This window comes from Petaurus breviceps, unplaced genomic scaffold (genome assembly GCF_028583685.1).
Source record: "Petaurus breviceps papuanus isolate PSGF00001 unplaced genomic scaffold, PetGlider_PUasm1.0 90701, whole genome shotgun sequence".
NCBI lineage: Eukaryota > Metazoa > Chordata > Mammalia > Diprotodontia > Petauridae > Petaurus > Petaurus breviceps.
Genome location: NW_027187316.1, coordinates 8881369 through 8896176, shown reverse-complemented (window position 1 = coordinate 8896176; position 14808 = coordinate 8881369). Strand labels below are relative to the sequence as shown.

At 41.6% G+C, this 14808-nt stretch overlaps 2 protein-coding genes across 2 annotated transcripts in view; one reads left to right on the top strand and one right to left on the bottom strand.

The window, feature by feature from the left end:
* Positions 1-14808, bottom strand: part of MEA1 (male-enhanced antigen 1) — a 323822-nt gene that overhangs the window by 247287 nt on the left and 61727 nt on the right. The gene's annotated exons all lie outside the window — the stretch shown is intronic.
* The window catches only part of TTBK1 (tau tubulin kinase 1), a 31191-nt gene continuing 26530 nt past the window's right edge, over positions 10148-14808 (top strand). Inside the window, exons 1-2 of the mRNA XM_069065987.1 lie at positions 10148-10290; positions 14182-14343. Coding sequence (XP_068922088.1) covers positions 14236-14343 — 108 coding nt within the window. The 5' untranslated portion in view covers positions 10148-10290; positions 14182-14235. The remainder of the gene's footprint in view (positions 10291-14181; positions 14344-14808) is intronic.

Below are 14808 nucleotides of genomic sequence, written 5' to 3'. Positions count from 1 at the left end.
GGGTTGCCTTCAGTGGGAGATTTGTTACTCTCTGTCACTTTTGGGTTCTGTAGCTCTAAAGTTTGTTTAAAGTCACATTTTATAGGTATTTGAGGTGGTTATGGTGGGAGCTCAGGTAGTTTTCTGGCTTCTACACTGCCATCTTGGCTCCAATCCCCAAAGATTATCTTTTTCAGAAATAGTTTTAAAACGTTTTTATCAATAAAATGAGAGCTTGAGGGAAAAATGGAAAAGAAATGAGAATTATGGAAGAAAGAATTGGAAAGGGAGTTAGTAGCTTGGCACAAGAGACAAAACCTTGTCCAAGGAACAAACCTCCCTAAAAATTAGAATGGACCAAAGAGAAGCCAGTGATTCTAAGAAATATTATAAGAAGTCAAAAGATTGAAAATATGAAAGGAAAGGTAAGCTATCTCTTAGCAAAAACAACTTACGTGGAAAAAAGATTGAAGGGAAAAATATAAAATTACTGTACTACCTTAAAGCCATGCTGCTTGAATCTTAAAAGAAAACTGCCCATATCTCTTAGAACCAGAGAGCAAAATGAGAATAGAAATTATTCCCTGGCCACTTCCTGAAAGAAATCTCAAAATGAAACTTTGAAAAACATTATGGCCAAAATTTGGGTTCCAGGTCAAAGAGAAATTACTTCAAGCATCCAGAAAGAAAGAACCCAAATACAAAGTAAACAAAGTCAAAATTACACAGAATATAGCAGCCACCACTGTAAAAGAAGACTGAACCTGGAATCCAGTATTCCAGAAAGAAAAGGATGTGTGCTTACAGACAAGAATAAGTCACCCAGCAAAACTGAGTAGAAATGGCTGGGATGGGGGGAATTGGACCTTTAATGAAATAGGCAACTCCCAATTATGAAAATATCACAGCTTTGTAGAAACTGTGAAGGTCAGACATAGAGTGAAGAGAAACATAAAAAGGTAAACATAAAAATGAAACATGAAAACATGAAAAAGGGAATAAACAGAGATAAGCTGCTTACTTCTAGTATAAGGGGATGAATGTGTCTCTTCTGAACCCTGTTATCATTAGGGGTAACAGAGGGAGTCTAATGACACACAAGATCTGGGACTGGTTCTTTTATGTCCTGATGATCTTGAAAGGAAAATGGAAAGAGGAGTATACTAAGGAGAAAATGGAAAGGAAGGTTAAGGAAAATTATCTCACATAGTTGAGGTACAAAAGTGGAAATCTATACAAACAAGGAGTGGGACTGACACTTGAACTTCCCTCTCATTGGAAGGGGGGAAGGATAAAAATACACAAAAATTTCAAGTGAAATATATTTCTTTTGACAGGGAAAAAGGAACAAGACAGGGAAACTGGACATTAGAAGGAGCAAGGTTTAAGGGAAGGATTGGTCCTAAGGGGAAACCTCAAAAACTCTAAGGATGTGGCAAAAATTTTTATAGCTCTTTTTGAGGTGGCAAAGAATGGGAATCTGAGGAGGTGCCATAAATTCGTGAATGGGTGAACAAGCCATAGTTTTAAAATGTGATGGAATGCTATCAAGCTCTAAGAAATGAAAATGAAGGAGATGGTTTTAGAAAAACCTGAGGAAACTTAAATGAATTGGTGTAGAGTGAAGTAAATTGAACCTGGAGAACAATCTATTTATTTTTAATATTCTATATTCACTTTTATAAGATTTTGAGTTGCAATTTTTCCCTTCCCCCCTCCCTTCCCCTTCCCTAAGATGGCAAGCAGTCTGATATAGACTATACACATACAATCATATTAAACATATTTCCACATTAGTCATGTTGTGAAAGAAGAATCAGAACAAAAAGGAAAAACCATGAGAAAGGAAAAAAATAAAAGGGAAAGAGTATGCTTCAATCTGCATTCAGACTCCATAGTTCTTTCTCTGTATGTGGATAGCATTTTCCATCATCATTCTTGGAAATTTCTTAGATCGTTTTATTGCTGATAAGAGCTAAGTCTATCAAAGTTGGTCATTACACAATGCTGCTATTACTATGTACAATGTTCTCCTGGTTCTGCTCACTTCACTTAGCATCAGTTCATGTAAGTCTTCCCAGGTTTTTCTGAAATTGGCCTGCTTATCATTTCTTTTTTTTTCCTTTAAGTTAATTTATTTAATTTTACCTTTCAACATTCACTTCCACAAACTTTTGAGTTTTACGTTTTCTCCACCTCCCTCCCCTCTCCCTTCCCCCAAAAGGTATGTAGTCTGATAAATGCTCTACGTATACATTCTTATTCAGCATATTTTCATCTTAGTCATGTTGTGAAGAAGAATTAAAATGAGTGGGAGAAACCACAAGAAAGAAAAAACAAAAAAGAGAGAGAGAGCAAATAGTATGCTTTAATCTGCATTCAGACTCCATAGTTCTTTCTCTGAATGTGGATAGCATTTTCCATCATGAGTCTTGGAATTTTCTTAGATCATTTTACTGCTGAGAAGAGCTAAGTCTATCAAAATTAGTCATTGTGCAATGTGGCTGTTACTGTGTACAGTGTCCTCTTGTTTCTGCTCATTTCACTCAGCATCAGTTCATATAAGTCTTTCCAGATTTTTCTGAGGTCTGCCTACTCATCATATCTTATAACCCAATAGTATTCCTTTACATTCATATTCCTTTACATTCATAAATTTTTCAGACATTCCACAATTGATGGGCATCCACTCATTTTCCAATTCTTGGTCACCACAAAAAGAGCTGCTAGAAATATTTTTGTACATATGGATACTTTTCTCTTTTTTATGATCTCTTTGAGATACAGACCTAGTAGTGGTATTGCTGGATCAAAAGTATGCATGGTTTTATAGCTCTTTGGGCATAGTGCAGAGAAGAATTTATACAATGACAACAACATTGTAAAGTCCCACAACTTTGAAAGACAGAAACTTTGAGCAGAGTAAGGACCAACTATGGTTCCAGAGGACTAAGGATACAATATGCTCCCCACCTCTTGATAGAAAGGGGAAAGACTTAGAATGCAGAATGACATACATACACATATATAATGAGACTACATATACACACACACACACACACATATATATAAATGACAAAAATGAGACATGTATAATTAGACTATCTATACCGTGTTTCCCCGATAATAAGACACTGTCTTATTAAATTTTTTTTGAAAGAAAAACACCAGAGGGCTTATTTTCAGGGGAGGGCTTATGTTGTCCTGCCTCAGCTCTCCTCCGTGGCACTGCTCTCAATGGCGCCAGCAAGCAAATCACTGGGGAAGAACAGGATGATGCGCTCACTGCTGCAGCTCTGATTGGATGCAGCTCAGAGCGCGGTGTGCGTTTCACCTGGGGGGGGGGGACGGTGCATACAGAGGGTACCGTAATGTAGCGTGTAGCGCAGGGGATCACCTTCACTACAGTAGCAATCTCAATAGGGCTTATTTTCGGGGGAGGGCTTATTTTAGAGGAATCTTACACAGTAAGGGGAGGGCTTATTTTCAGGATAGGTCTTATTATTGGGGAAACATGGTAATGATATATATGTAGAGAGAGAAAGGGAGTTCTGTATAATGCAACATATGTGTTCCTAAAAATTACTGTCCTATGCAAAACTGAACAATAAAAAACACAGGACTTATGGGTTTTAGGATACGACACTTCCAACCATATATGTTTCTTTTATTTTTGTAGCATTGTCTTTCATGGTCTGAAATATGTTTTCCTCTATGCTACTTGCTTATGAGATAGCACGTGTTTTTTCATTTCTTTCAAAACACCTGTTCTTTCTTTCAAGCAACTCCCCAATCCTTAAAGCTTTCTTTTTGCATACGCTGCTTCTAGTTTTTGAGCTAGAATGCTTAGGCATATTTGAGATAGTTAATGAATGGCTGTAAGAGTGTGTGTGTGTGTGTTACAAAGAGAGACAAAGAGTTCATGAATGCAAAAGATTAGCAAAACGCTACTTCATAAGATAACACATGCAGAAAACTAAGGTAGATGTTTGAGGTATGAACATTTGTGCATGTTATATATTATTACACAACTCAGTAGAACTAGGTGCAGTTTGCTGTGTTCACCTAGTATTTCTTGAGGATGAAATCACCCATGAGCAAACATGAAACTCATGTCATACTCAAATTGTTCCTTAAAATATCAGTTGTGGGGCAGCTAGGTGGTGCAGTGAATAGAGCACTGGCCCTGAGATCAGGAGGACATGAGTTCAAATCCAACCTCTGACATGTAACACTTACTAGTTGTGTGACCTTGGGCAAGTCACTTAAACCCCAATTGCCCTGCCTCCCCCCACCCAAAAAAAATCAGTCGTATTGGAACAATTTCCCATTTTCAAAACAAGCGTTATAGCAGAACTGACTGTATATTATATATGTATTAATTTCCTTTTGTACATGGTCAATGTGGAAATTTGTTTTGCTTGACTATATATGTTTGTGAAAGAGGTTTTGTTTTTCATTAATTCTCAATTGTGGAGGGGATGGATAAAGTGGGAGGGAGAGGTGTATTTTTGCTGATAAAAAATACAGTTTAATTTTTAAAAGATCACATCACCCTCACACTTTTAAAAATTCTGTTTTTATTTATTTCAAATAGCAAAAATTTTTATTATCCCCCATGAAGAAAAAGAAAAAGAAAATCCATTGAAAACTTATATAATAAAAAAATTTCCACATTGGCCATATCAAAAAAAATTTATCTTATTCTGCAATTTGAGTCTTTCTCCTCTTGATCAGGAGGTGAGTAGCATGTTGCATCATTAGTCTCCTAAAATTATAGTTGGTCATTAGATTGATAAGAATTCCTAATTCTTTCACTGTTATCTACCATTACCATATTGTTGTCATTGTATAAATTGTTCTCCTGGTTCTGTTTACTTCATCTAGCATCAGTTCATATGAGTATTCTTTGGTTTCTCTGAAATCATCCCCTTCATAATTTCTTCCAACACAATAGTATTCCTTTATATACCATATATATTTATATATTCATTTATATACCATAACCTGTTCATCCATTCCACAATTTATGGGTACCCTCTCAGATTTTCATTCTTTACCACCTCAATAAAAACTATAAATATATTTATACATCCTTAGTTTATTTTATTTAGGACTAATCCCTCCCTTAATCAAACCTCTAACTCCTCCTCTTCTCTCTTCTTTACTTTCCCTCCTATATCCCTGTTGAGTAAAATGTATTTCAGTAGCCAGGTGTGTGTGTGTGTGTGTGTGTGTGTGTATGTGTGTGTGTGTGTGTGTGTGTACTCTTCCTTCCTTTAATCAGTTCAGATGTGAAGTTGAAATGTCAAGTTGCTTCTGCCCTCTTCTCCTTGTTTGTATAGATGTATACTTGTGCACCCTGATTATGTTAGTTTTTCCTAATCTTCCTTCCTTCCCCTTCCCCATCATGTATTCCACTTCCTCTCTCTTTCCATTTTCCTTTTAAGATTATCAGGACATAACAGAATCACTCCTAGGCCATGTCTACTTAGATTCCCTCTTTGTCTCCTAATTATTATAGAGTTCAGAAGAGACATATGTTTCATCTCCCTATATTAGAATGTAAGCAGTTTATGCTTGTGTATTCACTTACCATTGTTCATTCATGATTAACTTTTATGTTCCCTTTCACTCCTACATTGGACCTTCAGAGTTTCTACAAAGCTCTGGTCTTTTCATGAGGAATGTTTGGGAGTCCTCTATTTTATTTAAGATCTATTCCCTTCCCTCTTCCTTCTGCAGAGTCTACTCAGTTTTGCTGGGTGAGTTATTCTTTGTTGAAAGCATACATCCTTTTCCTTCTAGAATACAGGATTCCAGGTTCTCTTCTTCTTTATAGTGGTGGGTGCTAAATTGTGTGTAATTCTGACTGTGGCTCCTTTGTATTTGGATTCTTTCTTTTTGGCTACTTGAGATAGTTTCTCTTTGACCTGGAAACCAAATTTTGGCCATAATGTTTCATTTGAGTATTTCTTTCAGGAGGTAACCAATGGACTCTTTCTATTCCCATTTCGCTCTCTGGTTCTAAGAGATATGGGCAGCTTTCTTTTAAAATTCACTGAAATATGATATCTAGGTTCTTTTGAGGGGAGCATAGCTTTAAGGTAATGCAGTGATTTTTAAATTTTTTTTCTCTTCCATCTTTTTTTTCCAAGTCATTTCTTTTTGCTAAGAGATACCTTACATATTTCCTCCCATATTTTCAGTCTTTTGACTTCTTATAATATTTATTGTTGCCTCATGGAATCATTAGTGTCTCTTTGGTCCATTCTAATTTTCAAGGAGTTTGTTGCTTGGGTAAAATTTTGTACTTGTTATGCCAAACCATTAATTTCCTTTCCAATTTTTAAACTCTCATTTCTTTTCCTGAAGCCCTCTCTTTCCATTTATAAAAACTTAAAAAAAAAAATCTCTTCCAGGCATTCTAATTGAGTTTGGTACCCAAGCTGTATATTTCTCTGAGACTTTGCTTGTAGATATTTTGGAAATATTCTCTTCTAGATTGACTCTTAAGCATGCCTGCTACCATAATAACTCTTTATAGTAGAATTCTTTTTTTTTGTTTGCTCATTTTTCATAGCAGCAAGCACCCTAGCATACCCAGGGTAGCTGCCAACACAGGTTCTTAGATATGCTTTTCTAAAGGAAAGCAACTCAAAATGGGTTAACAATCTTGCTTTAATCAAACATATGTCATTTACCTAGTTCAGGAGGAAAAGGTCAGCACCCCAAACTTCAGAGAATACAAACAAGTTACAAGCAGACAACAAATACAGAGAAAGAAACAACAGCAGACAGGCTTCCAACTGTCTGACCATTACATCCACACCTAGTCAGTTACCAGAGAGGGAAGGACCAACATCTGGGTTTTCAAAGCCAGGGGGCTCAATGGCTGCCCAGAGTCTCATCTGGTCAAATCACATAACTCTTCTCAAAGTGAGCCCCAAAGTAAAATGTCACATCAGGGTATATATAGCAGCCTTCTACTGGCTCAGAGAATGTAACAATCCTCTTGACCCACTGCCCAATCAAAAGCAACAAGGTGTGGGCATTCCTGAAAACCAAGCTTCCTGCCACAGGTTCCAGGTAACCACATTCAGCCTATTAGGGGGCAGAGTCTATTTTCAAATCAAGGAATGTTCTCAGAGTCACTTAAACCTATCAAAGGGCCTAGGGGCAGGGAAGATCTTAAATTCCCATTCCCATAACATTCTTCCAGCCTACCTCCTGACTCTGGACTTGATGTTAGGGCTGGGTTCTACCCTACTTCTGGAGAGATCAGGGCTGGTCATGTTGCTGGTTTCTTGGGGGTATTGAATGTTATACTATTTCAAAATCTCATGCACAGGCTGGGGACTTGCAAGCTTTCAGTGCTCTCAACATGATTTGATTGAGACACAAATCTATTTGTTTCATTCTCCCTGCCCTCCTCCCCCATCTGAGCTTTGCAAGTTCCTGACCTGAGTTTTGGTCTGAACAATAGTAGATACTATGGATTCAGCTCCTATCAGCTAGCTGGAAAGCTCTATTAGTTCAGAGTGTCGGAATTGTATGCTTCCCTTTGATCCAGGATTCCTGTCATGGTTGTATCTCTGCAGGCTGAGTTAAATGCTAGAACCAAGACCCTGTTCTGCTCCTGGAGTCTGAGCTACACTGCTACTGCTTTCTTCTGAACTTCTTCCTTTCTCAGTAAACCCTGACCCAAGGCCTCTCTGCCTGGGAACACCATCCCCATGCACAGGACCACTTTTCAGTCCATCCTGGCTCTGTGACTTAGAACTGGATAGTGGGCAATAATGCTTCCAGTTGGCAACTGTCCCCAAGGCAATGTGCCCAAATACGGGTCTGGGGGTGCCCTGATATGGGATTTCTTTTGCCCTGGTGCACAGCCTCTCTCTGAATGCCAGAATACCTTGGTCCTACTCATCCCCAGCATCCAAAGACCTCTTGGTCTTGCTCCCCGTGCCAAGCTGGGCTGGACAAATGACTAACAGTGTCTTTTTCTGGATTTATCCATCAAATTTGGTCTTGTAGATTTTCTAGATTTGTTTAGAGTTTTGTGGAGGGAGCTTGCCTATCCTGCTTTCTATAAATCTGCCATCTTGGCTCTGCCTCCCTCCTCCCCCTCTATACTTTCATCTGATGATGGTATCTTTATGTTACAGATGAGGAAACTGAGGCTCAAAGAAGAAAAGTGAATTGTTCAAGGTCAGAAACATATCTCAAACCTGAGTCTTCTGACCCCAGACCAGTTCAGTGATAGTTCCACTATACTATAAATCTAATATGCTGCTAATGATGATGATAATGATGATGGAGGAAAGTATCCTCATACAAAAAAGTATTAATGAAATGCAGGATCTATTTCACCAAAACAACTATAGAAAGATTATAATTTCCTCAGAAAAAGAGGAAGGGAATTGATAGATGTTTGTAGAACAGGTCAGAAAGCTACAGAAACACTTTTAGAACAAGTAGACATAATTTCACCAAACAACAGTAAAGGCTAATAACATTTACATGTCATTAGATTTGTTGAATGGAACCAAAAGTGGTTTATTGCTACATAGAGCCTATGAAACTGCTAAGATCCAGGGACAAAATTTAAAAGCCCTCCATGGGTGACAGCCACAAGAACTCAGCCAGCAATAAATCAACAGAGAAGAAACAAACAAATGGCTGAGTCATGAGAAGTTATTTGTGGAAGTGGAAGGGTCTTTGATGACAATACAGGACTAGGTTATTGCCATGAGAAATTAAAGAAGGTTTATCCTTAAGAAGCAGACTTAGTGATCAATTGTACATTATACAAAGATGGTGCAACAAATCACCACAGGTTTTAAAACTAGCATCTGAATAACTAGAAAGACTTGACTTAGTGTCTAGAATTAGACATCGGAATCTTACTTTCATGGACAGACAGATAACAAATCCCTATGCTACAAATACAGACCTTGCCAAGATATAATTTTGTTCCATAAAAACTCCAGTATGACATTTTAAATCACCATACCAAATGCTCATAAACTCTAAGTTACTTGAATGAAAAGCTTTCAAAATGTAGAGACAGTATAGGAAAACAAAATCATGGTGGACTCAGATGAAGTACATTATTACCCTTTAGTCCTGTCTGCTACCAGAGAATCCTTTTAGTGAACCCCCATAGGATGAAAGCAGTTATTTTACCTTAACCTATTGTCCTCTGAGATCACTACTCTGATGGCATCAACCTTTCCTGTCAATCAAAGGGAAAGAAAAAAGTTAAGGATTTAGAGCTGGAAGAGACCTTACTGATAATCTAGTCATACACTCTCATTTTACAAATGAGGAAACTGAATTCTGTTAAGTTGTGATTTGCTCAAGGCCACTCAACACAAGTCAGTGTCAGTATCAGGATTAGAAGTAGGCTTCTAATTTCAAAACCAATGCTCCTTCCATCATACAATATTTTGCTCCATTCTGTAGATGAGGAACTGAAATTCATCAACAGGAGAGAATTACCTGCAATAAAAATTCAGCACAGGACTCCCCACACTGCATAAATTAAAGTGATCCTAATCCAAGGGGGGCATGATTCAGGGCTGATAGGATGAGGAAAGTAAATCAAGAAGGAAGACAGGCCAAGAAATAAGAAGGGACAAATGAAAATGAACAGGGGAAGAGTTATAGAGGCTGGTGAGGGATGCTGGGGGAGAGGGGGAGGAGGGATAATAGGAAAAGTTGGGGTGATTGATATTGATGAGAAGTTGTGGGGATAGGTTGGGTGATGGGCACAGGCGGGGAGATGTGGTGACAGGTAGGAGAACAGGTGAGAAAATAAAGGTGGACAGGTTTGGAGAGTAACTCGGCAGGATTAGTGAAATCCAAGCTGAGGGACCAGTTAATCAAGGATTAAATGAGGCGGAGTGTCTGTGGACCCTCTCTCCACAGACAGGAAAGAGGTGTTGTCAGAGTCGAGGTGATGATGTCAAAACTGGAGCGGTGATGTCAGAGCCCGGGCGGTGGGGCGGTGATGTCAGGGCTGGTGCTGATGCTGGCGGCGCAGTGCATTGTGGGCAGCTCCCCGCTCCGTCGCCGCCGCCGCCGCCGCCGCTGCCGCGGGAGGAAGATCGGGGTCGGGCCGGGCCGGGCCGGGATGGTCGGGGTCGGGAGGCCGCCGCAGCCGCTGCCGCTGCAGCCACCACCACTGCCAGGGGGAGCGGGCTGCGCAAAGCCGCACTGAGCCGCCCCCGCCCCCGCCCCGCCCGGGCCCCGGGGGATGCGCCGCCCGGAGCCGCTGCAGCCGCAGCCGCAGCGGAGACAGAGCAGGTGAGGGCGGGGCGGGGCCGGGGAATCGGGGCCCTGGAGGCTGGATTCTGAGGAGCCTGGGGTTGGGGGCTGGCTCGTGGAGGCCAGGGCAGGAGGAAGGCGGGGAAGGCCCGGGAGGGTGCAAAGGAAAAGAGCGGAGATAGGGAGGGCCGCCTGGCCTCTCTCCTTTCCCACCCATCGTTGCTGCTGCATCCCTCTGCTCCCAGATCCAGGCTCCCTATGTCCTCCTCCTACTCCCCCGCCCTCCCGTCACCACCCAGAGCAGGGCCAGAAGCAGCAGAGCCTGAGGCCCATCCTTGCCCTCAGCCTCGGGCTCAGGCTCACACACATTCCTTTTAATGCTCTCTAAGGAATCCAGCATCCTCCTGTTCTTCTCCTCCATGAATTTTTCACCTTTCTCTTCATTCTCATCATCTGTCCTGATGACTTTCATATTGTCTACCTGCAAGCCATTCTTATCTGTCTATATAACACCTGTTCCTATTGCTTCTCCTCTGTTCCCATGGCCCCTTTACTGGTCCTTATTACCCCTTTACATGTACCCAGCATTCCCTCATCTGTTACCATCATTTTTCTCACCTAAATCTATCCTTACTTATCCCTATTACTAATCTTCACTTGATCCAATCTTTCTCTACCCATCTTCTGTGTAACCATCATCTCCTCACCCGAGAGGTGATCATAATCTCCTCAACAGTTTCCACAATTCTCCAAGCAGTTCCCAGTGTTCCCTGACTTCTTCTCATCATCCTTATCTGTCCCAATCAGCTTCCTTTTCTGTTACCTCCATCTATTCCTATTACCTCTCACCTGTTCCTATCACCCCTTATCTGTTCTGATCATCCTCTTCACTTGCCCCAGTCTCCTGAACCTGTTCTCAATGCTCCACCTCTCCCCATCAGCTCCTTCCCTGACTCCATTATCTCCTCACCTATTTCCATCATTCTACCTGTCCCATCACCCCCTCCACTGGTCTCATCATTCACCTGTCCTTTCATACCCATAACTTGGGCCCTTCAATATAGACTCCTTACATAACACACACACACACACATGCATAAACAGGAATTTTAATGCATACCTACATGAACTTTCATTTATAATTACCTATACACATCTGTACATACACACATCTGCTGCACAAGGTAACATCAGCATGTACCCACTATTTCATAGCAACAGGCACATACTTATAAAAACATATACAGGATCTCCCTGTCCTACTTCATATGCCTCCCTTGATCAAAGTCTTGGAAGTCTTGGTCGGGAAGGACTCAAAGAAGAAAAATGAGGTCCAATTCTTTCTTCCTGTGTACCTACCTCCATCTCTACCCGTAAGAGATAATGTGACAGTAAGGAGACGGGGATACAAGTTGATGGGCTGGAGAGAGAGACAGTCACATCAAACAAAATTATTCACCTCTATACAGGAGCTATAATCCCTAATTTCCCCCTACAATTTCTTCCAGCCTTATCTCCTGGATTCTATTCCTTCTTTTATCCTGTCATTGTTTATACTATCCTCCTAATTATTATCCCTGTCCCATTTTAGCAAGGGCAGCTAGGTGGCTTGGTGGATAGAGTGCCAGACCTGGAGTTAGGAAGACCGATCTTTGTGAGTTAAAAACCTGCCTCAGATGCTTAGTAGCTGTGTGACCTAGGGCAAGTCACTTAAAACCCTGTTTGCCTCAGTTTCCTCACCTGTAAAATGAGCTGGAGAAGGAAAATGCAAACCACTCCAGTATCTTTGCCAAGAAAACACCAAATGGGGTCACAAAGAGTTGGACACCACTGAAATAACTCAGCAACAACAACAAAACATTTCAACACTGGTGGGAGGTGGAAGAGAGGGAGGCTTGTTGGGGGCGATTGGAGAAGGCCCAGCTGAGCCATTTGAATAAACAGACTTTCTCTCCAACAGTTACTCCCAACTCCTCTTGTCTAGGTAGTAAAACCCACCCAGGGAAGGGAGTTCTGAATCATTCACCTATAGCAAGAAGATGGGAAAAATATTTTAATGGGAAAAAGTGGAAGCCAGTGGAGTTCATACCCTATCTCCTTATCTATACCTCCCTACCCATGAACTTGGTTTCGGCATGTCTAAATGCTGGTTCCCAGGGTAACCACACATTCTATCCCTCCCCCCAAAAAGAGAAGCAGTTTCTTAATATCTTTTCAGCCTCCAACCTGGTTTCTATAGATATTCTCTTCCCCTTCCCATGGCCTTATCAACTTTTTCCTTCTCCTGGAGGCCTGGATACTCTACCTTTCTCTCTTCCATCTTTCTTAACAAGTTACCCCTTTCCTACAGGGTCAGTCTGAAGATGGGGATAGGTAGCTATGTTAGGAAGAGAAAAAGGGAGAGCAAAGGGAAGATACTGGCCCTAATTTTGCAAATGACAGGAGTATTATTACCTTCCATGCCCACATGGCTCCCAACAGGATAAGAGAGCTGATTCTCTCTTCCCCTCCAAAATCTCTAGAGAATACCCCTGTTCTTACCTCCTTAAATAACAGGTGCTCAGTTTGCTAAAACCACCCTCCTCCCAAAGTTAGGAAGCCTTTCCTTATGAATACCTTCTTTTACTCTCCCCCTCCCCAAGTCTTATTCCTTCTCATCCTGTCCTGAACAGAGTGGTCAAAGGCTCTTTCCCTCCTCTATCCCCTCTATCAGAATAGGGGAAGAGGCACCTTCCAGAAAGGGCCTCTATCAGAATAGGCATCTTCCTATTCACTCTTCTTCCTTTCAATTCTCCCTTACCCTACTAGGTGGCTTCATTTTCTCACATCTCCTAATTCATATGGGCTCCCTGATTCTCTCTCACTCTCCTCCAGATACCTCTTCTTTTTCCCTTTCCTTCTTCTCTCCCTCCAGGCTGATTAATTGTCTCTACTTCTAAGGGATATCTTGGGCCTATTTCACAAGGGGATGCACTATTACATCCTTCTTACCCCTGTGGCTGTATTAGTGAGTCTCTCTTTCCAGGTAGAAATTCTCCAAAGTTGGTTTTGAGGTTTTGTTTTGTTTTGTCTTCCAATTGATATGTCTGCTTAGTCAGGGTGCATTTTACCATATTGTCCTGGCTTTTCTTGGCTAGAGTGATTCCCAAGGTTAGCATGTCTCACCTTGGTTCTCACGTCTTTTTCATACTCATGTTTTACCATGGTTTGCATGAGTCTCCTACATTACCATGTCTCACCTTGCCTAATTCTTATGTCTTCCCTCATTGCCTCTCTCCATTAATTTTTATCAGATCTCTTTTACATGAGCATGTAGCATCCCTACTCTAGCATGTGTCTCCTTAAAAAGGCCCTCCTACAATGAATAACATCTCACCTTGGCTAGCATGTTTCTCATAATTAATGTATCTCTCTTATACCATTGTATCTCTTTAGTTAATCAGCATGTTTCACCTTGGCTAGCATATCTTTCTCTAACACTAACCTATCTCATTTGCCTATCTAGATTCCTGTGGCTAGTTTGTTCCTCTTCTCATCGAACATGTCTCTTCTTTTTGGTTTTGGGGTCTTTCTTCATTAATGTTTTTCCCATAGATGTTCCGCCTCTTATTGTTGGTGTCTCTCTCAGTTCTGCCCTTGGCTAGCATGGCTTCTCCTGTTGACTCCTCTCTTACCCCAAGACCCATGTCTTCCTATGCCTGGTATAGTTTTTCTTCCCTCTTCAAAATGTTCTCCAGGTGGATTTGCTTTGGGTGGGGAAGGGAAGGTGCCCCAGTGAATGATACAGGTGACCTTTTCCCTTTGGGAGGTGGTGGGTGGAAAATTTGGACTGGGGAGATGTTGGGGTTTCCTTATCTTCAAGGTGGGTTCTAAGCACCATCCTACTTACTTTCATCCCCACCCACTCACAAACCCTCCCCACTTCCCCAGGTAGATGGCCCAAACCAGGCAGGTGCCACCGAAACCCCTCCCTCTGGCTGGCGGATGCAGTGCCTAGCGGCTGCCCTCAGGGAAGAGGCCAACATGAGTGGGGGAGGGGAGCAGGCCGACATCCTGCCGGCCAACTACGTGGTCAAGGAGCGCTGGAAAGTGGTGAGTGACCCATGGACAGTAGAAGGGCAAGGAGTAGTGAGGGAACCTTGGAGGGAGGTGGGTGGGATGGGGTGGGGTAGAAAGGGTTAAGTGGCTGCTGCTCAACGTGTTCCAGCTACTGAGTCCCAAAGGGGGAGGTGCTCACATACACATTTGCATATTGTTAGCATTTCATTTGCATGCTTAATTTTGTATAGCTAGGCCAAGAAATCTTTGTTCCTGCCCTGCTTACTCGGTCACCCCTTCCCTCCAGTCCTTGCTCCAGGCACCTTAAGGGCTGCCTTTTCCTGCAGTGTCAGGTTCAACTGGCCCATTCTAGAAGTAGTCTGGTTGGATTTCCATTAATGCTCTGGGTCTGAGCTGCAGAGCTCAAGGGAGGAGGAGTAAGAAGGGAGCTTTTTTTCTCAGACCCTATTAACTCTCTAAGGCACTGATCTAAGGATGGTCCCCCCTCTGGTTTGACAG